The 25,233-nt window shown below is 41.8% G+C and overlaps 1 protein-coding gene across 2 annotated transcripts in view; it reads left to right on the plus strand.

The window, feature by feature from the left end:
* The window catches only part of NSF (N-ethylmaleimide sensitive factor, vesicle fusing ATPase), a 117,171-nt gene that overhangs the window by 44,608 nt on the left and 47,330 nt on the right, over positions 1-25,233 (plus strand). For both annotated transcript variants that reach the window (XM_090044744.1, XM_090044743.1), the window contains 5 exons: positions 630-796; positions 2,061-2,168; positions 3,526-3,601; positions 7,738-7,893; positions 21,048-21,247. In XM_090044744.1, coding sequence (XP_089900870.1) covers positions 630-796; positions 2,061-2,168; positions 3,526-3,601; positions 7,738-7,893; positions 21,048-21,247 — 707 coding nt within the window. The remainder of the gene's footprint in view (positions 1-629; positions 797-2,060; positions 2,169-3,525; positions 3,602-7,737; positions 7,894-21,047; positions 21,248-25,233) is intronic.

Consider the following 25,233-nt stretch of genomic DNA (forward strand, 5'->3'; position numbering starts at 1 on the left):
CTATCCCTCTGTGAAGACAAAACTTGTCTTCCCCTAGAGGGCACTGGGCATGAGGCAGACCTTTCACACAGTCCTTTCTTGTGTAGGTTTAGCATGTTCAGTTCTTAATTTTGGACTATTTTTTTTAATGCCAATCAAGAAGCACTTTTTTAAGGTATAAACTTACCACAGAATCATACGTTATACATTGGCATTGAGCAGCACATTCTAATGCTGATGTAGCAGTAAGAAGAGCTTCACCATCACATACAGTAGGTATTTGGGGGAGACTCTAATGCAGATTTTAAATATAGAGTAATGCTTTTTCAGAGTTATGGCCCATTTGTTGTGGTTCTCTTCTTTCACCTGGCTTTATAATGTGAGATCAATGAGGTTCTATTGTCAGAAGCAACAGTGAACTGTTTGTGTACTAGAAACATTTTTATGGTAGTATGGATTTTTAAAGCCTCAAGTAAAGTGACTTGGGAATCGCACTTGCCAGCCAAGTAGGCCACTGTTTTAGTATTAATCTCGTATATAATTGGGTGAGTTTATCACCAATTCTACAGCATATTAGGTACTTAACAGGATCCCAATGCAACTCTGATAATGCTGAAGCTTTTTCTTTTTTCTTTTTTCTTTTTTCCAAGTATCCCCACACAACTTTGACAAGGCCAAGCACTGCATTGGCACAATGACGATTGAGATAGACTTTCTCCAGAAGAAGAGTATTGACTCTAATCCATATGACTCAGACAAGATGGCAGCTGAGTTTATCCAACAGTTCAACAACCAGGCATTCTCAGTAGGACAACAGGTGTGATGTTTGTTCATGGTTTCAGCCACTCCCATTCCCTTGTTCTCTTGCTGACAAACTCACTGGTATGTGCAGTATTAAGCATTCCCTTAATATTTCATAAGTAAACTGTTTGTGGAGCATTCCCATCGCTTGTTTAGAGCAAGAGGCTGTTTTGCACAGAGACTGTCTATAATGATAAAGTGTCAGTGCTTCAGTGTCTGCATTGGAGAATATGAACACAGTGTTGCAAAACCTGTCCTTTTCATGGTTTTCTCCTAAAGGAAAGTTTAAGGGTGTTTTTTTTAGCAATTTTGGGAGATCTGGACTATATTCCTAACTCAGTCATAGATTTTTTTGAGTCAAAGTCAGGCCAGATATAAGTGAATGGATCCCTTTTGTTATGCTGGGCAAGCTGCTTTAATTGAATCAGGTTTCTGCTTCCTCATCAGTTATTTCCTTATTAATGTGGTTTATTTTTCCCCCAGTCGGTCTCCTGCCGTGACTTCCTTGAAGTGTTTTTGTTCAGAATGCTATTTTGACTCTGAGACAGTTTCATTGTCGAATGAAACTGCAAAAGGCAACATGCTGTTTTGTGTTGTAGAGTAAGATTCTAGTTTTCTTAAACTTTTAAGGACAGGAATGGACTAAATCATTTTCTCTTTGTGAGGTTGATAAACTTTTCCTTTGTAATGGAGTGCAAGCAGTCATTGACAGAAACCTGGAAAGTAAGCCTTAGAGTTAAACTACCCTCACTTTGCACAGCTGGGATGGGGTCTTTGCCTAGTTTGCAGAATATGAAAAGAGGTAGTACAAAAAGACAAGGTTGTTGTAGGGAAAGGGCAGAAGACTTCTCCTGAGAGAAAACACTACATAAGGGGGTGGGGAGAGGAAGAGCAAGTAAGGGAAAAGAACATTTGAAAACTAGAATGAAGAGCTGAGCTATTTTCATGATCTGAGACGGTTGGTTGGAGGGGTCAAAACCAAAGGGAGGTCTCCAAGAGGGCAGCAGCTCTTCAGTTTGTAGTGAAGCATACTGTTTATTTTGAGAGAGACATCTTTGCCCTGGAAGGGGTGAGACGCTAAGAGAACCTGGCCAGAAGGCAAGGTCCTGGACGTAGGAGATAATCGGAAGGACCCACATGGGAATGCTCTGGGGATGCTAAGCTTACTGACAACTTCACTCAGAATCCCATTTCTCCCCCTCGAAACCATCAAAATGTGTGATTCCTTTTCAACAAGGTAAATCTTTGTTTTCTTTCTCTCCCCCCTTTTCTTTTCACAGCTTGTGTTCAATTTTAACGATAAGCTTTTTAGCCTTTTAGTAAAGGATATCGAAGCCATGGATCCCAGCATCCTGAGAGGCGAGCCCAGCACAGGCAAAAAACAGAAGGTAGGGATAGTGGGACTTATGGTAGAAACTAACTCTAAGGAAATGCATTATATTCTCCTCTTGCACTTACCAGCCTTATGCTGTCAATTTGTTTGGAGTGCAAATGCACAGTTAAGCCACACAAACAACTACATGGTAAGAAGAAAAATAAAACAAAAGGTATTTTAAACATCAGTTTAATCTGGGAAGTACAAATATCATGAGTTTATCATAATTACATATTGCTCTAGGGCAGAGCTTGGTTACTTGTGTATGCTGCTGGCTTATTGTGCAAGTCCATGTTTTAATATATGTAAATTTTATTAGATCAAACCTTTAATTCTGAACTTTCTCAGTTTGTAAAGCTTGCTTTGTGGATTTTTGTATTCCTCTAAAACTAAGATAAAAAGTTTAGTATATCAATAACTTAAACAATCTATTTGGGATTTGCTTGTTTTCTTAGTCAAATTCATCTTCCCTATTAAAGGAAGGTCTTCCCTACTAATTCATAGAATCTTCTCATTTTTCTGCTGGCAGGAAGGTGAGGGTTTGATTCTCCAACTGTATTGGGCTCTGTGCAGTAATAAAACATTAATACACATGCTTTCAGAGTTGCATGTTGAATTTGAAGTGTTGGCAACTACATTTCATAGCAGAGAACCAACTTTACTCTTTGCAGGACAGATGAGCTCTGCTGAACTAAACTCATTGAGGGTGCAAACAGAAGTGCAACTCCCTGCTGTAACTCATGGCACTTCACAGGAGGCCCTATGAGTCCCCCGGGCCCAACAGGTATTTGCTGTTGGGGGCTGGGGGATCGAGCTGCAGTTTTTAGAGTGGCTGCGAGTCTGCAGCTGCTCTCCCCTAGGTCTGCCCCTCCCCACTCCCAGCACCAGTGCTGTCTTCAGAATGGCGGGGAGGTAAGGGAGAGGAGGGATATCAGTCTGGGGGTTGCCCAGCAAGTACTGGAGAGTTGGGCAGATGGATTGGGATCAGGCCCTTTTTAAAGCACTTTGAAGCTGTGCAGTTCTGTAAAGGCACAGATGTAGAGCGCTTTCTGTGGCTGATCATATGACAATGTCGCTTGTGTCAGAGCTTTTAAAAAAAGAAACCAGCGTTATAGTTCTTTTTTATTATCAGGACTGTTTTGGGTATAAGAAAGCTTATCATTACAAGTTGTCACTTAATAGTGAGAGATGGATCTAATGGCTCTAATCTGACTATTCACATTCATTTGACAGCAAAGTCCTTCAAAATGGAGCTTGTTTTGCAGTGCTTCCCATCTCTTTTGGGGAAGTCAGTAGTGACCATCCACAGAAGAATCTAAAGTCAAGACTAACATTGAAGTTTAACAGTTTGTGTTTGTCCCTATATACAGATTGAAGTGGGTCTGGTTATTGGGAACAGTCAAGTTGCATTTGAAAAGGCTGAAAACTCCTCTCTCAATCTGATTGGTAAGTTCTTTTGTACTCAAGCTTGAAGGCAGTGTAACACCCATTGCTCCATTGTTGCACGGAAAGCTAATATTTACTGACTATTTACTCGCTAGAGTAGTCATGTAGGCCTTTATACCGTGCTCACCAAGGAGTCTGTAACACATGCGGTATAAAAAGGTGGGTCTGAGACTCTAAACAGTAAAAGGCTATTCAGCTTCATTGCTCTATTTGGTCTTCTAACCCCACTACGCCTGATTAGTGGCTTCTGCAGGTATTCATTGACTCTGAATTTTTTTTAATAATGTGGAGTTGAACTTATTCAGAAGCAGAATAATACAGTTTTAAATGAAAGTATCATCACTTTATTTTTCAATTAAAATTTCAATCAAATTGAGGGTATATATAATCAGATTTGAAAAATCGTACAGTTACAAGTTTAGAATAAAAATTAAATGAACCGAATTGTAAATGCTATTGTTTTCCAAAGGCATGGCTAATAGGATGTCTCAGTTAAATTTTATATTGCAGAACAAGAGGCTGAAGTTGTATTTTTATGAAAAAGTCTTAGACGCACAAAATCTTTTGTCACTTAGAAGCAAAATTTACTTCTGAGTCAACAACTTTTTCATTGTTAGCGGTCTCTTAAGGTGACCTTTTTTATACACACTAGCCAAAATTGTCAAAAGCAACAGCCTGAAATCATAGTTTGAAGGCTTTTGTAAATTTAATATCTACTTCACTTAGGAGAACAATTCCCATCAACTTCAAACTACAAACTCAATGTGATGGGGAAATGTATCTTTGTAAAAGCATCTCGGATCTCTGAGGTATCCAGGCTTGCAATTAAAGATGATTATTATTACTATTATTATTATTTTATTTTATTTTTTTGCAAAAATCTAGTTGGTCTAATAAAAGATATCACCTGTACCACGAGTTCTGATTCCTTTTTATTTTCTGGATCTCTCAGCTTTTAAAAATTCAGTCTAGACCAGGGGATTGGCAACCTAAAGCCTATGATCCAGATCCCAAACAGAGCCATCTTATCTGGCCCTGGAAACCAGAGCGCTTCAGCAGTGTTTTGGCAGTGGGGGGCTTTGCCTGCATGGTAACAGCTACAGGCAGTGGAATTGTAAGTGGAAGGGGGAAAAGGAGGTGCAGGGGTAGGAGGTGGAGACTGGTCCCAGCCCTGGCAGCATAGGCCAGGTTGGAAGCAGCCTGTGGTTGGAGCTCCACTGCAAAATATTGCTGACGTCTGATCAAGGTGAAGATGATGGCAGAAGATTTGTCTGTCTGCTATAATTGTGGTTGTCATTTTCACAGTAAAGATGTTGAGTCTTATCTTTTAAAATATAATGAGTCTTTTAAATATAAAATTTCTTAGAAAAAGTTCTGTGTAAAACTTGAAATTCTATTGGCAGTTAAGAAACTAACTAAACACTTGCAAAATATCATCTTTCATACAACCTGAATTCGACTCCTTTGTGCCTATGTTTTATGATGTAGTTTTTAATCACACAGTCATTCTGGGTTTGTTTGGGTTTTTTTTCTACAAGCCCCTTCCTAGTTCAGAGCACAAGGTAGATATTACTCACTAAAAGTGCAGCAGCTGCCCAATGTGTCTTTTTCGGTCAGTGTGAGACTCCAGAAATTAGATACCATGTGTCATCTGCTTCATAAACTACACAAATTTGATTCATTCTCTGAACTCTGTTTGTCTTTTGTATTAAATAAGGCTGGGGTCCTTTTAAAGAATTGCATATGATCATGTAATAAAACACAGAATCATAAAGGGGCTGAATTGAATTTGCACAGATTTACTACATATGTAGAATGGGGAAAAATAAATAAAAGCCATCCATTAAAAAGAATTCATAGTGTACAATTCCATAGGAGAGTTAAAAGGAGATGCCTAAAAATTATACAACTGACTGCAACAGAGGAAGCAGTCATGTTTTACTAGTCTACTGTTCATGATCATTGATGAACAGGTTCTCTCAACTCTCAGGCATGTGTTTGTATGATCCATTAGAGAAGGAATTAGGATTTGAGATTTTTGACCCAGTCTGAGGTTAGATCATCACACTTTAAAAATGGCCACCCAGTCTAACTTAGTTTGCTCAGGTGTGGACCTTACACTAGTTAGGTGGATCCAAGTGTGAACTGTACAAAAGTTCAGGACAGTTAAATTTAGTCTTTAAAAATGGCCAAGCCAATCTAAGTTAACTCTACCTCCAAGGTGTACCTAACTTGGATCAAGTTGGCCATTTTTAGACCAATCTAACTGTCCTGAACTTCTGTACATTTCCCAGGGCTGACAAAGCCCAGCCACTGGGCTCAGCCCAGGAGCTGTGCTTTTCCTACCTGCCTCTGTGTCACCAGCCTATTTGTAGCTCCCCTGCTCCCCCCACTCTGAAATAGCCAGCATGTCTCCCTGCCTCGACCACCTATCCTGCTGAATACCCCATTCTTCAAGCCTCTCCTGGTGCCAATCTTGTGCTGGGAGCTGAGCAAGTAAATTGAGGGGTGAGGGAAGATGGTTTGCTGGAGGGGAGCAGTTGTTCATCTGGGGGTGGGGAGGCTTGGGAGGCTAAAACATCTCCTCGTCGTGGAGCATGGGGAGGAAAGCACACCTCCCAAGTCCCCCTGGACCCTGTGAGTCCTTTGATCCTGTCGAACCCTCTTGGACCCCAGCAACTGCCCTTCAGATGCCACCTACCTTCCTTTTCTCTTCCCCACCAACTGATTTCTTCCCCTCCTCCATCCCAACGTACCTTGGATCAGGTGGCCATTTTTAACTTGATCTAACCTCCCTGAATATCTGTATGTACCTTGGACAACTTTGTGCCTCACTGTACTTCCCTGTCAAATCCAAGTGTCATCATTTTTCTTCACTGGTGTATCACACAGTGTTAATCGTTTAATATAGTATGATCCTTTTGATAAGCACTTTCCAGTATGTTATGGATAACTATATTATTATATTATTGTTAAAAAGTAGGGCATAAAACTACAACAAATGTGTGCATTAAGGGTAACTGGCAACTAAGCGCTATTTTTTTTAAAGTTTGAACTGCCTTTGCTCTCTATTTTGAATTAATCCAGTTCTCTTCATTTGTTAATTTCAGTTTTATTCCTGTTTTCTAGCAAAAGTGTTTCAAGTAAATTAATGAGTTTTATCATTACAAAATCAAAACATGTCCATCTAGCTTTTTAATTTTTGAATATATTTCTGTAATAAATGTCAAATTAGGCCAGAAGGGGGCAGGATAGACTAAGAATAACTAATGCAGCCAGTAATTTGGGCAAAATCTGTGTTCCTAACTGCTAGTTAGATGTAAAGGGAGAGTATGTATACAGTAATTCCAAGGAATCAAAGAATTAATGTTCACTATTAATTTTTTGCAGCCCCATACTAGGCTTATAATTCCCTGTTTTTCCTGATCAGAGGACTATAACATTATTTTTCTGTGTTTTAAATAGTGAGGAACCATAGAGATTAACGATGGCACCAATTAAGACTCACTCCTAATGCTGGATTTTTCCCTCCAATATGCTAGCCTAATTTAAGGGGTGAGATGGTGTTTCCAGTACCCATGCCTTTATTTTTATGGTCTCTGTATTTGGCTCTGTCTCTGATTTGAAGTCCACATGATTTGTACCATACAAGATGCCTCCTTGAATTCTAGGATTGCTACTTCTAGGTAGTTTCACAATGGATGTTAACAAAGCAAACCAAAATCGCCAGAAAATCAGTGTGGAGAGTAAAGGTTTGAGTGCAGTGTTCCATGTAATATCTGTTGCAATGCTTTTTGCAAACTGAATGGATTGAGCTTGAAATGGAACTACTTCTTTTGATTGGTGGCATCTCAGTTGTGTTTTTATTATAGCGTTTGTGCTTAATATAATCATTTTCTTCTATTGAAGGCAACTGCCTAATGTGTGTGTTTTAAAAAACAAGCCAACTTCTAGTGAGGAGAGTAAAGGTTCTGTATATATTTATTTTAATAAACTTGTGGAGTTTATCACAATGGTGTTTGTAACAGTATTGTGTGTAGACTATAAAATCTATGCCGGTGTTTCTTCCAGCATATCTAATTTTGGCTGCAATTCTGTGGTACCCAATCTATGAACTGTTTTCTTTTTCTATTAAGGTAAATCCAAGACCAGGGAGAACCGCCAGTCAATTATCAATCCTGACTGGAATTTTGAGAAGATGGGAATAGGAGGCCTTGACAAAGAGTTTTCAGACATCTTCCGAAGAGCATTTGCTTCTCGAGTTTTTCCACCTGAGATAGTGGAGCAGATGGGTGAGTATAGTACCAAGAAACATACCTATATGATAGGTATTCAGGCCTAGTTCTGCTTCAAATGGATCAGATACCAACTACCTATATGATAACTCTGTGTATTAATCAATTTATTTAGCTAAGGGAACCTGGTGAAATAGGAAATCATATTCTTCCCACTGTTTTCAAACCTCTGTGGTGCTTTATTTATTTAACTGACTAAACAGTGCAGAGTAAAAGTAACTGAAATGTTCAACACTGTAGGATACTTAGTTTTGTGTAGATATTTTTGTTAGAGTCCATATAATCTTTTTTTTTTTTTCCCTCCAAGCGGACAGGGAACTTATTCATACTGACACTTTCAGCCTTGACTTATCAGCAGTGGACTCTTTGCTCAGATCAGACACAATAGTCTATCTTTATTTTTCTCAAGTTTGACTTGAACATGATATCCTTTCACATTCCCCATTATTGATCTTATTGCAAAACTACATTCTCATATGCCTGACTAGTTTTGTCCTGTCTGAATAAACCACGCAGGATGTAATGCCTGTTAGAATTTATAGAATCTACTAAACCCAAGTATAGCATTGTTTCGGGGGCAGGAAGGGTGGCTGGCTGGCTACGCTCTTGGTGAACAAACATGTCTGGCATATCACTTCACTCCTGATTTCGGAGGTAGCTGCTGCTATAGCAGGAAAGCAAGCTTGTACTGTAAGATTCCAGTTTTGTCAGCCATAGCTGCCGCTGATGCTGGTGCCATGTTTAGCTTTGGCTCACTTCATTATATTTCTGGACTGTTTTAAATTCTGGATCTGTCATAGCCCATGTTGATGCCTGTCTTTCAGATACACACTTATGTGTTCATCTGCCACTGCCTGACCTGTCTTTATTTCTAGCGCTCGTGAGATTGTGAACTTTCTGGTTTAGTTTCAGTGGGAGAAGCAGGAAGTTGCCATAGTAGCTGAGCTGTCAGGTTTTCTTTCATATCCATTCAAGAGTTTACCTGATGTCCAGTTAGGATATTGAGCAGTAATATTACTAGATTGAATGTACAGTGATATCCCTCTGATGCAGAGTGAGATGAGGAAAACCTTTAAGATACTGAAGACTGAACCAAGGTTAGTGTCTGATCAGGTGTTTTCCCCTTTACCTTTTTACTTTATACGGGACAGTAGCCAGAATTTGCTGAATTCTCCTTCTGCCTCTGTTGGATATGTCATTTTATTCCTGTTCTTCAATGTGAAGGTCTTGGCCCTGCTAACATACATAGCTCTAGGAGAGTATTGTCATTGCTCTGCTACAGAGTGGAGGATGGGAGTGGTACAATAAGGGGATTGAGGGTAGAGGGAGGAAAACCTGGTCTGTTACCTTGAGCTCATCTTTTTTCTTCTTACTGAAAGTGGTGCAAACATGGAGTTGAGGCACCTGTTCATCAAATAAAGGTTAAGGTCTTAATGGAATGAAGAAAAATGATAGATGCTGGCTTTCATCACCTGAATCTTTACATTTGAAATAGCCATGATGCATTATCTTCACAGCAATGATGCATCATCACTTGGCCAATAGTGTTTCTGTGGCCAAAGAAGATTCAGGCATTGAAATATTTCCTCAGTTGAGTTTAAAAGAGATTGCATGAGGACTTTGACAAGCTAAGGAGGCTTGTCAGTGAGCCCCTAAAGGGCCACGACCCGAAGGAGAGGGGAGTTCAGGATGAGTGGTTGCAATCCTGGATGCGCAAGCAAAGTCTACCCTTTCTCGGAGGAAAGGCAGCAAAAGGGCACAGCAGCCCCCTTGGCTCTCCAGGGAACTAGTGGACCTCCTGCATCTTAAAAGGAAGACCTACCAAGGATGGAGGACTGGAACCACCACCAAGGAGGAATACTCTGCTCTGGTCCAGAACTGCACGGTGCAAACTAGGAAAGCCAAGACTGCGATGGAACTCCAGCTAGCTACAAATATCAGGGACAATAAAAAGTCCTTTTTTTAGATATGTGGGGAGCTGGAGGAAAAGCAAGGGCAACATTGGACCCCTGCTAAACCAGATGGGACAACTGAGAACCGATGCCCGGGAAAAAGCAAACTTGCTAAATGGGTACTTCGCATCAGTTTTTCACCAGTCCCATGGGATGCCCCTGCCCACTGTGGGTGAGGAGGATTCCTTACCCTCCAGCGAGGCTGACCTCATGAAGGAACACCTTGACAGGCTGGATACCTTCAAGTCAGCTGGCCCTGATGGTTTACACCCCAGGGTACTCAAGGAGCTGGGAAGCAGCATAGCTCAGCCCCTAGCATGGATCTTTGAGAACTCCTGGTGCTCTGGTGAAGTGCCTGAAGACTGGAAGAAGGCCAATGTTGTGCCTATCTTCAAGGATGGAAGGAAAGTAGATCCAGCAAACTACAGATCCATCAGCCTGACCTCTGTCCTGGGGAAGGTCTTGGAAAAGATTATCAAAGAGGCCATCTTTAACAGACTAGCTGACGGCAATATCCTGATGGATAAACCCAGCATGGGTTTGTTGCAGGTAGGTCTTGCATGACCAGTCTCATTTCCTTTTACAACCAAGTGACCTATCACCTGGACAAGGGGGAAGAGATTGATGTCATATATCTTGACTTCAAAAAAGCCTTCGATCTGGTATCCCATGATCACCTCTTGGCGAAACTGGCTAACTGCAGCCTTGACCTCACCACGATCCACTGGCTGAGGAACTGGCTTCACGGTAAGACCCAGAGGGTGGTGGTTGACGGAAGCCAATCATCATGGTGTCCTGTGACCAGTGGGGTCCCTGAAGGTTCTGTCCTAGGGCCTATACTGTTTAACATCTTCATCAGTGATGTAGACACTGGAGTCAGAAGCAGACTGACCAAACTCTGGGGTAAAGCATCCACACCTGAGGACAGGAGGGTAATCCTGGCAGATTTTGATAGGCTAATGAAATGGGTGGATGAGAACCTGATGGTGTTCAACACTGAAAAATGTAAGGTTCTCCACCTTGGGAGGAAAAACCCATGGCATGCTTATAGGCTTGGCAGTGCTACACTGGTTAGTACTACAGATGAAAGGGACTTGGGGGTCATGATTGACCACAAGATGAACGTGAGCCTTCGATGTGATGCTGTGGCTAGTAAAGCGAGCAAAACACTGGCTTGCATCCATAGATGGTTCTCAAGCAAATCCCGGGATGCCATTCTCCCGTTATACTCGGCCTTGGTGAGGCCACAGCTGGAGTACTGTGTCCAGTTTTGGGCTCCGCAATTCAAAAAGGATGTGGATAAGCTTGAGAGGGTGCAGAGGAAAGCCATGCGCATGATCGGAGGTCAGGAAAACAGACCTTATGATGAGAGGCTGAGAGCCATGGGATTCTTCAGCCTGGAAACATGCAGGGTCAGGGGTGATCTGGTGGCTACCTATAAGTTTGAGGGGTGCTTATCAGGATCTGGAGGAACGTCTGTTCACCAGAGCGCCCCATGGGATGACAAGATCGAATCGTCACAAATTCTGCCATGACTGATTCAGGCTGGACATAAGGAAGAACTTCTTTACTGTCCAAGCCCCTGAGGTTTGGAATAGACTACCGTCGGAGGCGGTTCAAGCACGCACTTTGAACACCTTCAAGACACATTTGGGTGCTTATCTTGCTGGGATCCTATGATCCCTGCTGACTTCCTGCCCCTGGGGCAGGGAGCTAGACTCAGTGATCCTCCGGGGTCCCTTCTAGCCCGAATGTCTATGAAATCTATGAAATTTCAATTCCTCTTCCTGGTTTTGATGCAGCTACACCTACAGTTCCTTCAACAGAATATTGAATGACAGCACATTAACCAATAAAACACCACAATAGGATTATATTTCTCCAGTGTTCTTATTGGCTTGAGATGCCTTTAAATGCAAGACACTCTTATTGCATGCAAAAATTGACTCTGCAAATGTAATGCTGAGATGGCAGCAGTATAATTCAGAGGTCAAGAACTTTGGCTATGTCTAGAAATTGGATAGCCTCTAGGCACAATCTGCTCTCCTTTGAAAGGCTGCCAAAAAGCGGGGAGAAAAACTGTTCTCCTCTGCTATAGAGGGCAGGACATAAGGCAGTGGATTTAATCTACAGCAAAGTAAATTTGGATTAAATTTTAGGAAAAATTTTCCAAGTGTAAGAATGGTAAGACAGTGGAACAAGGTGCCTAAAGAAACTGTAGAATCGCCTTCAGTGGAGGTTTTCAGGAGAAGCTTGACTGGGCATCTGTCTGAAATGGTTTAGGAATAGTACATCCTATGCTGTGTAAAGGCTTGGACTAAGTGGTCCTGGAAAATCCCTCCCAACCCTATTATGATTCTCATGTTTGGGCCTTTCTTTTTCTTCCTGTATTAAGCAAACCATGTTACTAAAATGGTTTTTCTTTGAATGAGTACTAGTGTATTGAATACCACTGGCAATGAGTTAGAGATTGCCATGTTTGTATAAATACATAGACCCTTGCCTCTGCATGTTTACACACATACTACACAAAGAGGTATTTTGCTGGGAAGGGAAGGTTAAGACTCCCAGCAGAACTTTCCTGTTCTCTCAGATGAACCCTAGGGCTAAAGAGCTTATCTTAAATTTGAAAAAACAAAGCTTTCTGACACTCTCCCCCCCATATTAGTCATAACTTGCTCTTCAGCTATGTTTCAGATCTCAAATGTCAATGTGACATCTGTTCAGGTTAACATATAATTTATTAGGAAAGGAAAAGAAAGCAATTGCTTGCTATCTACAACTGCAGAAGTTGCCCTTTTCTATTTGCTGTGGAGTGCATGCACATTGCCTTGTGTTCAGAAGGCAATAAATATGCCATTCTCTACTCTAACTGCATAGAGACTGTATTGACTCTTTAAGAATTGCTTGTAATGTGTGGTTTCCGTAACTTCCAAAGAATGTTTAGAGATGGACCATATAAATTATCAGTAGTCACCCAGATCTGTAAAAGACAGGCCATACAGATCACTTTGAAATCTGGTGTATGAGAGCTGAAAACTTAGGAGACACATTTTGTCACAACTACTTCTGGCATTAAGAACCTCTGCTAAAGTAGTCCTGTGATTATTGCCTGGAAGTATGGGTTTAAAAGCATGCAGTTTGTCTTCCAAAACAGAATCTAATTTTTATATGGGTAAACTGAATGATGAGGAACTTTCAGTGTGAATTGCTAAGGGTGTTACCAACGTTGCATCATGCGTGGTGTACCTGAAGGTTTCCATTAGTATCTATTATTACTGTGGTACCATTTAGGAGCCCCAGGCATGGATTAGGGCCCCAGTGTTGTAAGTCAGGGGAGCACGATGGGGAAAAGGAACTCAGAAAGTGGGACTGGTTGGGATTAAGATGGGGAACCGGGGCTAGGAACCACTGGGTTGGGGCAAAGGAGACAGGTCTGACAAGGAGGTAGAAAGTAGGACAGAACTGGGAATGGCAGGGCAAAGACACTTAGGACTAGGACCTGGGGAATGCTAGGACATCATGTTTGGATGAGAACAACACACAGGCTGTGAGCAGAGAAATGGAGAGACCTGAGGAAACTTGGAATTTGTTTTGCAGATGTGAAATGCTCTATGATGCAAAATAGTGTGTAAAATTGAGTCCCAGGGGGATCAAATTAGATGCTCCAAATTAGAGGATACTTTTGACCTTAATATCTGTGCCTCAGCTTTCATCTGTAAAGTGAGGAGAAAATCCACTTACTTCACAGAGTGTTGTCAGAATAAATTCATTTATGTTAGTAAAGCTCATGAGCACCATGGCGAAGCCCCTGAGGAAATGAACAATTCTGTCTTGAAAGCAGGGTTTGTAAATAAGGCCTGGCACCACGCCTTGCACAATAGGGAGAAAACAGCATTTTGAGTAGTTGGTCATCCAGTGGTCACAATCCATTCTGTGCACTAGATGAGGCAGGGGTCCTGTGAAAAAGTAGCCTTCAATGATGTGGGTAAACATGGTCTCATAGTGCATATGCACAAGCAGGCTAAGTTTAGATTTTATAAGCTGCTTTTGAATATTTGACATTGTAATCATAATCCTGTTCTTTTACTGTAGCTTGCATGTAATTTTTCTCTATGTAGGAATGGAGCTTTTCATAGTTCTTGAAACCATTATCAGTTCTAGCCATAGCCTCCTTTTAAATGTTGCGCCACCAGTGCAGATTACCAGACCTTCCTTTTCAGAAGAGAGTGTTATTAGTGGTTAGTGCAGTGAATTGGAAGCCAGGACTCCATGGTTTATTGCTAACTTTACCATTGACTTCAATAATGAAACGTCACACTATATGTTTGCATTGCACTTTATGGAGCCAGAGATAAGGCCTGTTCTTACTACAGAGAAATTGCTGTTTAAGTAAATATTCTGCTGGCTTGATTGCAGGTTATTCTTGCACTTAGTTGTAAACTGCAGATTTCATGTAATTATGGCAATTGCTTAACCTCTGTTACATGGATTTAGTAAGCATACATGGGATGGAGTGGCAGCCACAATCTTTTAATTTGGGAGATAAAAATGTTAACCAGGGGAAAGCTGATGAAATGATTATACTGAATGTCCTGTGTAGTATGCCCCTGACCCTATAAAAATCAAGAGAGGATTGAACCCCTTCACTAGTGGGCTAAGAGTAAAGTGATCCTTAAATTGTCCAAGTTATTAGACCTAGGGAGACTGGCTTGAAAGGTGCAGGAGGTAGAATTGATGCTTCCTGAAGTAGAAGAAGCAATTAAAAAGCATAGGTTTTCCAGGGTGAAGATTCTTCATTAGGGCAAAAGAGTTGCTCTGTAGTTTCATGTAATGGGAAATTCATGAATTGGGCCCCAAGCAGGTAGGAGAAGGAAGTACCTGGGGTGTTAACCACATTTCTTCAGTTGAATAGAGCTGTAATACAGCTGTAATCACAGAATAAAACTCCCCCTCAACTCCTGCAAAGAGACCCTTGGTTGCAGGTAGTTGCCCTGCTCTGTTTGTGTGGGCACACAGTGGTACTGTTAGGGCAGCCAGCAACCCATTGGTGTTCATTTGTTTGTTATTTTTTTAAAAGTTCGTTGCATTTCCAGGCACTTGGCTTTCGAGTAAAGAAGTACCATCTAGCTTTTAATACTAAAGGCTGCAGAAAATTGCTAGTGAGCCTTGTGGGTATTAACAGCCAGATGCACAAGAATTACAAATAAATGTAAGCTCATCAGTGATCATACTTAATATTAAATTAGATATTTGGCTACATATTTATTATCAGGCTGTTAAAAGATGAGGTAGTTGCTCTTTTGCTACTGCAGTGGTGGCTAATGGGTAGATTAGTTTGTTTTGCATCCACTGTGAACTTGCCATCACAAATCTCATTTTGGATTATGTTTTTTGATTGTGTAGCCAAAGGCACTTTGTGTGTATGTTGGAAGCTCATACTTAGGGGTGATTTATTCTCATTTTTATCGCATTCCATCTGAACAAAACTGATAAATGTCCTACCATTGCCATAAATCTAGTTGGAGCCTTCTGTATGTAATATATGTGCATTAAAAAAAAAGAAAAAGAAAACAAAATAAAAACCTTCCCTTCATGGCTATACAATGCATAATGAAGAAAAGCTGAGAGAGGTGGTTTTTAATGCCTTAGTAAGACCATACTGATATTTGTGGATGGGCTTTTTCTTTGTAGTAGCATGTGATTTGTTATGTCAAGCACCTGGTCTTTAAAATCTATTAAAAAAATTCTGGTAGGTGAGCAATAGGTCTATGCACACTCCAGCCTTTGGAGTAAGAAGCAGGAGCAAGTTTCTTCAGTGTAACTTCTTGTCAATAGTACTTAAATCCCACAGAGGTTAACTAGAGGTAGTGTATCTAGGTAGGAATAATGGAAAGCTTATTTGATGAGGGGAAGGGGAAATTCCATCCAACTGTGTGTTAATGGAAAATTTCTCTTCCATGTGTGGCAGGTGAAGGCTTGGAACCATAATCATACCCTAACCTGCTTGAAGATTAATGTATAAAGATAAATATCACTCCTGCTGTATTCAGGGCTGGTACGTTTCTACAGATGTTGGTTTCTCTTAGGTGCACCTGAATGATATGATCACACCAGAATGCTTTGATTTTAAGTCAAGGGGGAATTACAGTGCTAAATAGGAAAATCCCTTATACATTTAGGCAATTTTGTGTTGATGTTTCAAGGAAGGCAGTGCATTAGGAGAAATAAATTCATGGCTATTAGAGTTAGTTTAATTTTTGCTAACCTGGAACTCTGGTCAGAGTTTCCATTTGTGTTTCTATCACAAATGGCCTGCCATTGTCTCTTTGAATCTTCATCAGTGTCTCCTAATTTTATTACCTGTTGATGTCTTTTTTTTTTTTTTTCTTGCCTATTTTGCCGTTTGGATCTACATATGTATTGTTAGAGACTGAATAGGTAATTAAATTGTGAGATAATCCAGTATCCTATTACATAAATGACCTTAAACCAAATGATAGTCCTAATACTTAGCCTGGTGAGTTGGAAATGCTTGTCTGCAAATAATCTGAGTTCATAAGATCCTCATAATAGTATTGACATTTGGTCATGCTGGTACAGTCTGCAGAGTGAAGATAAAACTTAATCAAAACTCCTCCTGGGTGCATGGAATTGCAGTGTGATTTGGGATGTAGTATTTTTAGTTTGTCATCACCTGTCTATTTTAACTAAGGCCTGTTTGTTTTAATATTTGGCCAGGTTGATGTAGCTGTGCAAGAAAATTGTCTGATCGTAACAGTATGTAACTTCCTATTTGAAAGGAACTCTTTGCTTTAGCCTCTACAGGCAGAAGTTGCACACAGACTGGTTTACGTGATCAGAAACTGGTTTCAACCTGTAACGGAACAGAAGTTCAGTGCACGTAAACCAGTTTCAAAATGTCTGAAACTGGTTTAAGATGAAGCTGGTTGAATGTAGTATCAGACTTAACTGATTTAGGTCAAACCAGTTTATGAAACTTCTGTTCCAGGCGCCTTCCTGGTTCACGTTAAATCAGAGTCACCCAGCATGCTTTCCAGCCCTGGGCTAGGCTGTGCTGTCTGCTTCAGAGAGCAGGGCTGGCCCCACCCCTTGGCCCCCTAGCCTGAGCAGTGAGGGCTGGCTGACAATGGTTGTGGGGGCAAAGCCCAGCTGGGTATATAGCCCAGTCTATGGGAGTGGGGGAGACCGCCCTCCCCCAGGCAAACCCCGGTTGAGGTCTGGGGCCAGTGAGAGGGGTTAATCACCCCTTCCCCTGCTCAAACTTACTTCTGGCTGCAACTGTGGACTACAAATCCCAGAGGCACCTGGAAGCAGGAAGAAGTGATGAACAACCCTGCAGTGTCCTGCTGTTGTAATTCTGGACTGCAAATTCCAGAGACCTCAGGGGCAGCAGGAAGAGGAAGTGAACATGCAGCCAGAGAACATGCTCTAGCGAACCCCTGGCTTCTGGCCTAAGACACTGCAGACATGTGGCTCTGTTTCTTGAATCAAAGGTAAATGTCTGTTCACTTCTGTCTCAATTTAATCTGTGCATCTTAGACTAACCTGCAAAGATTGAACTGATTTGGCCTCAGGCTTTTTGACTGTCTGTACCTAGCCCTTGACATCCCTGTGAAGCAGAGGATTAGCATTAGCCTCAATTTTCAGGTGGAGGAAAAGCAGAGATAGGGAATATTAAGTCACTTGCCAAGAAGTTAGTATTGGAGCTGGGATTTGCAGGACCAGGAATAGTGGTGCTGTATTTTTAGGTTAGGAACAGACCTTCCAGATAAGTTGTGTCTCTGTTTGTCCCAGAACAGAATATCCCTGAATTGCCTTGTTACAAACATTACCCTTCTAATCTGGGTTTAGTGAGTGGCTGAATGCACTGCCACTTTTCTGTCATTGATTCAGTGATCCCAATCCCTTCACTACACGCTTTGCCATTTTAACATGTATACTGTAATTTTACAGAAAGTAAAGTGTTGCAAAATGAAGGAGTACAATTCAGTCTTAGTAGCTTGTCTCCTCATCGTGGCCCTTTATGCAGGTGTTCTATGTGAAAATGTATGCATTCAGTATAGCTGGCCTGCCTGTTGCAAGAGATTCCCAAACTTGTTTGTGTTACATGTGCCTTGACTTGTCAGTAGCTTTTTGTTAGCCTTTCTTGACTGAGCATGGTAGGGCTGTCTAAGCGTCAACTGGTTTCTGTGCTTGGGATTCCCCTCCAGAGCATCACTCATCATTCAAATCCTACCTTGCACTTTTTGGCTACATAAGAGATCATGTTCCCCCCACAAAATGTGCTAACAATCCCTTTCTTGACACTAATTTGACAGGGATTGCTTCTAATTTATCATTGCTGTGCTCATTCTTGTGTAAAATTGGTCTTTACTGCCATTATTTTGTTTTTGTTTTTGACTTTGGGATGCTTGAAAGTTGACTAACAAATTCTTTCACACAGGTCTCTCTAATAATACCTTTCTTGTGGTAAAGCTTTCATTGTTTTCTCAGCAGAAAATGTCAGCTTTGCTGTGTTAGGCAATGTTTCACTTAGTTTCAGAATACTTTACAAGGCAAAATTCTAAGCATTGCTAGTGTTGCTCCATTGAAACAGTATACTTGTTGTTTTATTAAATGTTTGTGCATTCATAATGTGCGAACATCAGAGAGGTGTAAGAGAAAGGGAAGTGGAGAAACATACATGTCAGAATACCTTGCAAAGTATAGTTATTCAAATTGAAATTAACATGTTTAAGTATCCATCATAGTGCCAGAGGAGCAGGGAAATGAAACAGCAGTGTAATAATAGTATGTTGTTATAAGAGAGATGAAATTGCTTAGTAATAGGGCAAAGAGTAAAATTAACTGGCTTCTTTACCATTATAGATTTTTATGTACTTTAACATACGTTGCTACCATTACAAGTATGAATGCAAAAGTCCTATTGTGTTAGGTGCTATATGTAGCGTGAAATACTGTCTCCTGAAGAATTTGAAATGTAACTCAGACCAAACAAAGAGCAGGAAGGGAACGTATTGTTATCTGCATCTAAACTCCTGGCGATTTGACTTGCTCAAGCTCACTCTGCTCATACCCATGGTTCTAGAAGCTGAACCTGTCTTTGGGTTCCAGGCCTTAAGACCATTTCCTTTTTTTCCTCTATTAAACCGGTAAATCGAACACTGCAAGAGTTTTAATTCAGACGTTACATAATTATGTAAAACAGGACTAATACAGAAAGTCCAATATTTGATAAGAGGAATCTAATCTCTAAAAATAGAGATGATTTACGAAGTGAGCAACATCTGACACTAAGCTGGTTCCAGCGAGTAATGTTTTTTTTCTTCACCAAACAATTAAACATCCAGGCTTCTTAGACTGATCTGATCTAATCTACTGGGAGACGAGCATAGCTCTTAAACAGGTTCAAGTCTCTCCTGTTTTCCCCCTTCTCCCCCTCCCCCCACCTGTACCCTACACACCTTTTGGCATCTTAATTTGCCACTGGAAATCCAAACCAAATTACTTCATTTTATTGAAGGTAGATTCCAACAATTAGGGCTTCCATCCTTTCTCTGTCCCCCTGTCCAGAATGTATGTGGGATTGTCTGGGTGCAGCGGAATAAAATAGAACTGAGTCTAGTGAATCTCCCTACCTGTTTGCATAGGAATTCCTGAGCTCAAATCAACCATGCAAAAGAGTTTTCCTGTTTATAGATTGTTCTAGGCTTGTCAGTCTAATTCATTCATCATATAGGACCTTGCAGGAGCTTGCTTCATCATGGGAAGGTTAGGTCCTTCGGGTTTTTTCCTCCTTCAGCAATATGTCCTGGAGACCTGCTTGCTGAGTATAGCAAGAATGTGAAAGCACTGACTTTTTTATGGGGGTGAGAGAATCATCAGTAAAAGAAGTTTGATTTTGCGTTTAATTGTATTGAAGTGGGACTTGTTTAAATGAGTTGATCCTACGTAGTGATCTACATTTGCTTGGCACAACTGGCTTGTTCCTCTGCAAACTTGACTAGGACTGATGTGATATTTTTCAGCTAATGCATAATTAAGCTGTGGAAATCATTACCATGCAAATACAATTCCCTGAGGATGAGGAGAGGGAGTGGTAGCTTGGTCTCACCTCCCTTTGGCAGTGTGGTGGGTGTGCAGTTAGCTCTGAGTTCATTAGCGTGTCGGAATAGCTCCTGCCAGAGCTTTGAGCTCAGCAGCTAGTTGGACCAGGCTCTCATCCCATCTTTTCCCTTACCACTGAATTCAGTCGGCTGGGGAGGAAGAGAGGGCAGAGTGGGAGCATTCACCCCTTGGGCTTCAGAGCTGTATAAAAGCAGGGGCTCTCACCTGAGTCTGTGCCAACTAGCTGGTGGGCTCAGAGCAGATTAGCACAGGTAGAACTTGGGCGGATGCTACACTGACATGCTGGTGAGCTAAGAGAGCTCATTGCACACCTTTCAGACTGCCGGAGCGGGTGTTGCTGCACTACCTTGCACGATCCTGGATCTTCCCAAATTGCCATGGTATATTGTTCAGGCCAAGAATTTGGCAAAATTTTAGAAGGGGCTTTGGAAATTTATATAGCTCTCCAGAGTTGTCACATTGTCACTAACCAGAATTTGAAATGTATATAAATTAATGATTCATGTTCTAAGTTGTCTGTTAAGTTTTTTAAAGTCAAACCTTCATGACAGAAAGATTATGCTGGGTATTGGTACTGCAGGGTAGTGGTTCCCAACCTCTTTTATACTGCTGACTGGTGGGAGTGGGACTGGGCACACAGAGCCTGCTGCATCCCTTCTGAGGCTGCCCCAGTGCCCAGCTTTAACCTTTTATGTGACTGCCAGCTGCAGAAGCCTCTTGTCCGGGTGGACAGAGGGGGGTCTGAGTTGTCATGACCCGGCAGCCAACCCCTCAATGCCTGGTACCTGGCCACGGCCCAGTGGTTGGGAACCTCTGCCGTAGGGTTTTTGCTTCTTCTGAAAACAGTAGCATGGGTTTGATCCAGGCTGATGGTTCTATACTCCCAGTTCCATTTTATTGATGAGATATATTATACTGGGTCAAAAACACATTTGTTACAGGACCCATGTAGAACACTGGATTGGGTGTGGCGATTCCCTAGTCACTGGTACATTTGTTTATATCTTTCAGTTTGCCTCTAATTTAATAAGCTTGTTTCTGTTTTAGGTTGCAAGCATGTGAAAGGTATCCTGTTATATGGACCACCAGGCTGTGGTAAAACACTCATGGCAAGACAGATTGGCAAGATGCTGAATGCCAGAGAACCAAAAGTGGTCAATGGTCCAGAAATCCTTAACAAATACGTAGGCGAGTCAGAGGCCAACATCCGCAAGCTCTTCGCTGATGCAGAAGAGGAACAAAGGAGGGTAATGCAAGAATAAATATCACTGTCAACATACATGCATGTGAAGAATAACTAAAGAGGAGGTTTAGAATTAGAAATTTATTGTCTTGAGCATTTAGTGCGATTCACTGATCCATCTGTGGTCACACTTACCCACTGAATCATTATGACAGCAGGGCAGTAGTTTTCTCTGTTAGCAAAATAATGTAATCTCCAGGCTAATTATTTTCAGGCTTCTTCTCTGTGCTAAAGGTATAGCAGTTTCCCTTATCAGCTGCCGTAACTTATGTCGTCATCTTTTAGGCCAAATGATCGGGGGGGCGGTGAAGAGACAGCTACAACTACGTTGCCGTTGTCCAGTAGAGGAGTTCCAAGTAGAATAGAAGTGCTTGTTTAGAGAAAAGAAGCTGTTGATCCCTTGATTGGCAGTGTCCTTGTGAACCTGGGAGCATTTCAAAGTGTTTTACGAGCCTTTTTTTATGCTACTTTTGGATGACGTTTTCTCTGACTGTTTTGCATTATAGAGTGTGGCAGCTGCTCCGAATAGGATGTGAGCAAGGAAATGGGTGCTAAATGTTACCCTCAGGCTTCTAATCCTCTGCCATTGAAGTCGGTAGGAGTTTTACCCCTGACTTCAGCAGGCACAAGATAAAGGCATAAGTGTGGAATAAGCTTAAATGCCTAAAATTCACATTTCCTTGGTCCCAGGATTATAGGATATCTCAGTCTGTCGTTAATTATCATTGCTTAAAACAAACTAGCAAGTAGAAACAATATTGCAAAACTAGGTTAGGTACAGTGATTTTTTTCCCCCCCCGCCAGTGGTAGTGTTGGGGACAAGGGTGTAAATTAATATTTCTCTATGGTGGTTAAAGATGCAGTCAGTACTAAAGGTTAGGCCTTTTTTCTAGCCATCTGAAAATTAAAGGTCAAAATACTGTTTCTTATGTGCTGAGCAGAAGGAATAAGCTGTTAGGTGGCTCTTGGTTGTTTGTACCTGCTACTAGGAAAGTGTTGTACCTGTGATGCTCCTCAGCCAAATTTAGTATAGCCTTTTATGGTAGATGGTAGCAAATAGCCTCTTATACAGAAAAGATTTTCTAGATCCAGTGTTTCTAGACATACTTTTTAATGAAACGTGGTAAGAATTTGCACTTTAAGAGGCTTGTTGCTCAATTTCAGCTGTGCGGTTCTGGGAAGTGTGTTAATTAGAGCTGGTCCATCTCCACAGAGCTCCTTCCCTCCTGCTCTTGTAATAAAAGTAACATCTGTGGACTACTACTCCTTTGAGGTAACACACCTGATGAAATAGACCCTAGTTTGGCTGGGGGAGCTTGTCCTGATGACAGGTTGTGAGATTAGGAAGGTCTTGGAAAGGTCAGTATTGTAATGACTTGTGCCTGGGGAAGATTGCCAAGGTGACAGTGTATTCGCACAGTGTTCACATTGTGGACAGCAGACACGGGAAACAATTCTTTTTGAGGAAGAATTTTGGAGAGAAGAAAAACTGCATGACAACGTTAAGTCTGTGCTGAACAAGTATTCTGTACTGTGTTTTTTCCCAGTCATACCTGGTTAGGCTTTGAGTCCTGAAGTGAATGATCCTTCTATTGCTTGTATTTGAAAACATGCTTTGGAAGATGTAGCATGATACTCCTGAGGGTTGCACACTTCTGTAGGATGAATGCATTGTAGACACTGGGGCCTGCTTGTATTCCTCCACAAGCTCCCTATATGCCATTGTCCATTGTCCTCTCTAGTCTAGGGGGACTTGTTGCAGCCTCTTCCACCCACCCATGGTAGATGTTCTGTCCTCTCTACATATATTATGAAAGCTGTCTGTGTGCCTCTTCCCTCCCCCATATCTGGGGCCCTGTGTTTCCTCTTCCAAGCTTCGTCTTTCCTGCACACTGTTTTCTCTTACCAATTTTCATTCCCCCCCAATTCTGGGTTAGAGCTTCTGCATGTCTGTCCATCAATTTCCCCTGTCTGGGTCCCAACTTCTCACCACTACCACTCCAAAGCAATGACGTAAACACTGCTGAAATAAGGTCCACGTCTGGTGCCTGTGGTTCAAGGAGGAGGCTAGTAAACTGAAGAGGAACCAGAGCAGAGGCCCAAAGATGGTGAAAGGCTTGAAAAACATGCCTAATGAGTCCTGAGGAGCTTAGGCTAATTATCAAAGAAGCTTTTAAAGGGTGACAACGGAAGCTTTTCAGTCTCAGATAAGATATGGCAGCTGGAACCAGAGGGAAGAGAAAATGATGTGGAAAAGGGACAGTTTCTTTTTACCATTAGAACAATATACCAAGAGTCATAGTGGGTTCTCCATCACTGGCAATTTGTTAAATAAATGGGATCATAGAGTTGGAAAATTAGGGTTGGCAGTGACCTCAGAAGGTCATCTAGTCCAACCCCCTGCTCAGGTAGGACCATCCCCAACTAGATCACCCCAGCCAAGGCTTTGTCTAGCTAGGCCTTAAAAACTTCCTAGGATGGAGTCTCCACAACCTCTCTGGGTAACATGGTCCAACACTTCACTACCCTCCTTGTGAGAATTTGTCTTAATATCTAACCTAAATTTCCCTTGCTGCAACTTGAGACCATTGCTCCTTGTTCTGTTATCTGGCACCACTGAAAACAGTCTCACTCCACCCTCTTTGGACCCCCCCCCCTTCAGATGGTTAAAGGCTGCTATTAAATCTCCCCCTCAGTCTTCTCTTCTCCAGACTAAATAAACCCAGTTTCCTCAGCCTCTCCTCAAGTCACATGCCCTAGCCCCCTCACCATTTTCATTGTCCTCTGCTGGACTCTCCCCAATTTGTCCCCATCCTTTCTGTAGTGGAGGGCCCAAAACTGAACACAGTACTCCAGATGTGGCCTTGCCAGTGTCTAATAGTCACACAATCACTTCACTTGATCTGCTGGCCATGCTCTTATTAATGCAACCTGGTATGCCTTCAGCCTTGTTGGCAACAAGTGCACATTGTTGGTTTATATTCAGCTTCTGCTCCACTGTAACCCCTGGTCCTGCAAAGCTGCTGCTTAGGCAGTTGGTCCCCAGCCTGTAGTGGTACATAGGATTGTTTTGTCCTAAGTGACAAGTGCAGAGTCCAGCCTTATTGAACCTCATGAGATTTATTTTGGTTCAGTCCTCTAGTTTGTTGAGGTCTCTCTGAATCCTAGTCCTACTACTCCTGCAGCTTGGTGTCATCTGTGAACTTGCTGAGGTTGCACCCCATCTCATCTTCCAGATCAGTGATGAAAATATTGAACAAAACCAGCCCCATGACCAACCCTTAGGGCACTCCACTTGATACTGGCTGCCAGCTAGAATTGAGCCTGATCCTCTGAGTATCAGTCCAGCCAGGTTTTGGTCCACTTTACAGTCTGTTCATCCAGCCTATATTTCCTTAGCTTGCATGTGAACTCGTGTTGTGGGAGACTGTATCAAAAGCCTTGCTGAAGCCAAGCTATATCACATCCACTGTTCAACCCACATCCACAGAGCCAGTCATCATCATAGAAGACAGTCAGGTTGATTAGGCATGACTTGCCTTTAGTGAGTCCATGCTGACTGTTCCTAATCACCTTCACCTACAAGTGCATAGAAACTGATTCCCTGAGGACCTGCTCCATGATTTTTCCAGGAGTTGAGGTGAGGCTGACTGGTCTATAGTTCCCTGGATTCTCCTTCCTCCCTTTCTTAAACATGGGCACTATATTTGCCCTTTTCTCCAATCATCCCTGATCCTCCTCTTGTTGCTGACATACTTGTAGAAACCCTTCTTGTTACCCTTCATGTCCCCTGCTAGCTGCAGTTCCAACTATGCTCTGGCCTTCCTGACTTCATTCTTGCATTCCTGAGCAATATTCTTATACTCCTCCCTAGTTGTTTTTCCAAGTTGGTCTTCTGCCATATTGCTCATCTTCCTGCAAATCAGGATGGTTTGTTCCTGTGCCCTCAGTAAGGTTTCGTTAAAGTACAACCAACTGTCCTGGGCTCCT

Source organism: Crocodylus siamensis, chromosome 4 (assembly GCF_052110815.1).
Source record: "Crocodylus siamensis isolate JL-2025a chromosome 4, ASM5211081v1, whole genome shotgun sequence".
NCBI lineage: Eukaryota > Metazoa > Chordata > Crocodylia > Crocodylidae > Crocodylus > Crocodylus siamensis.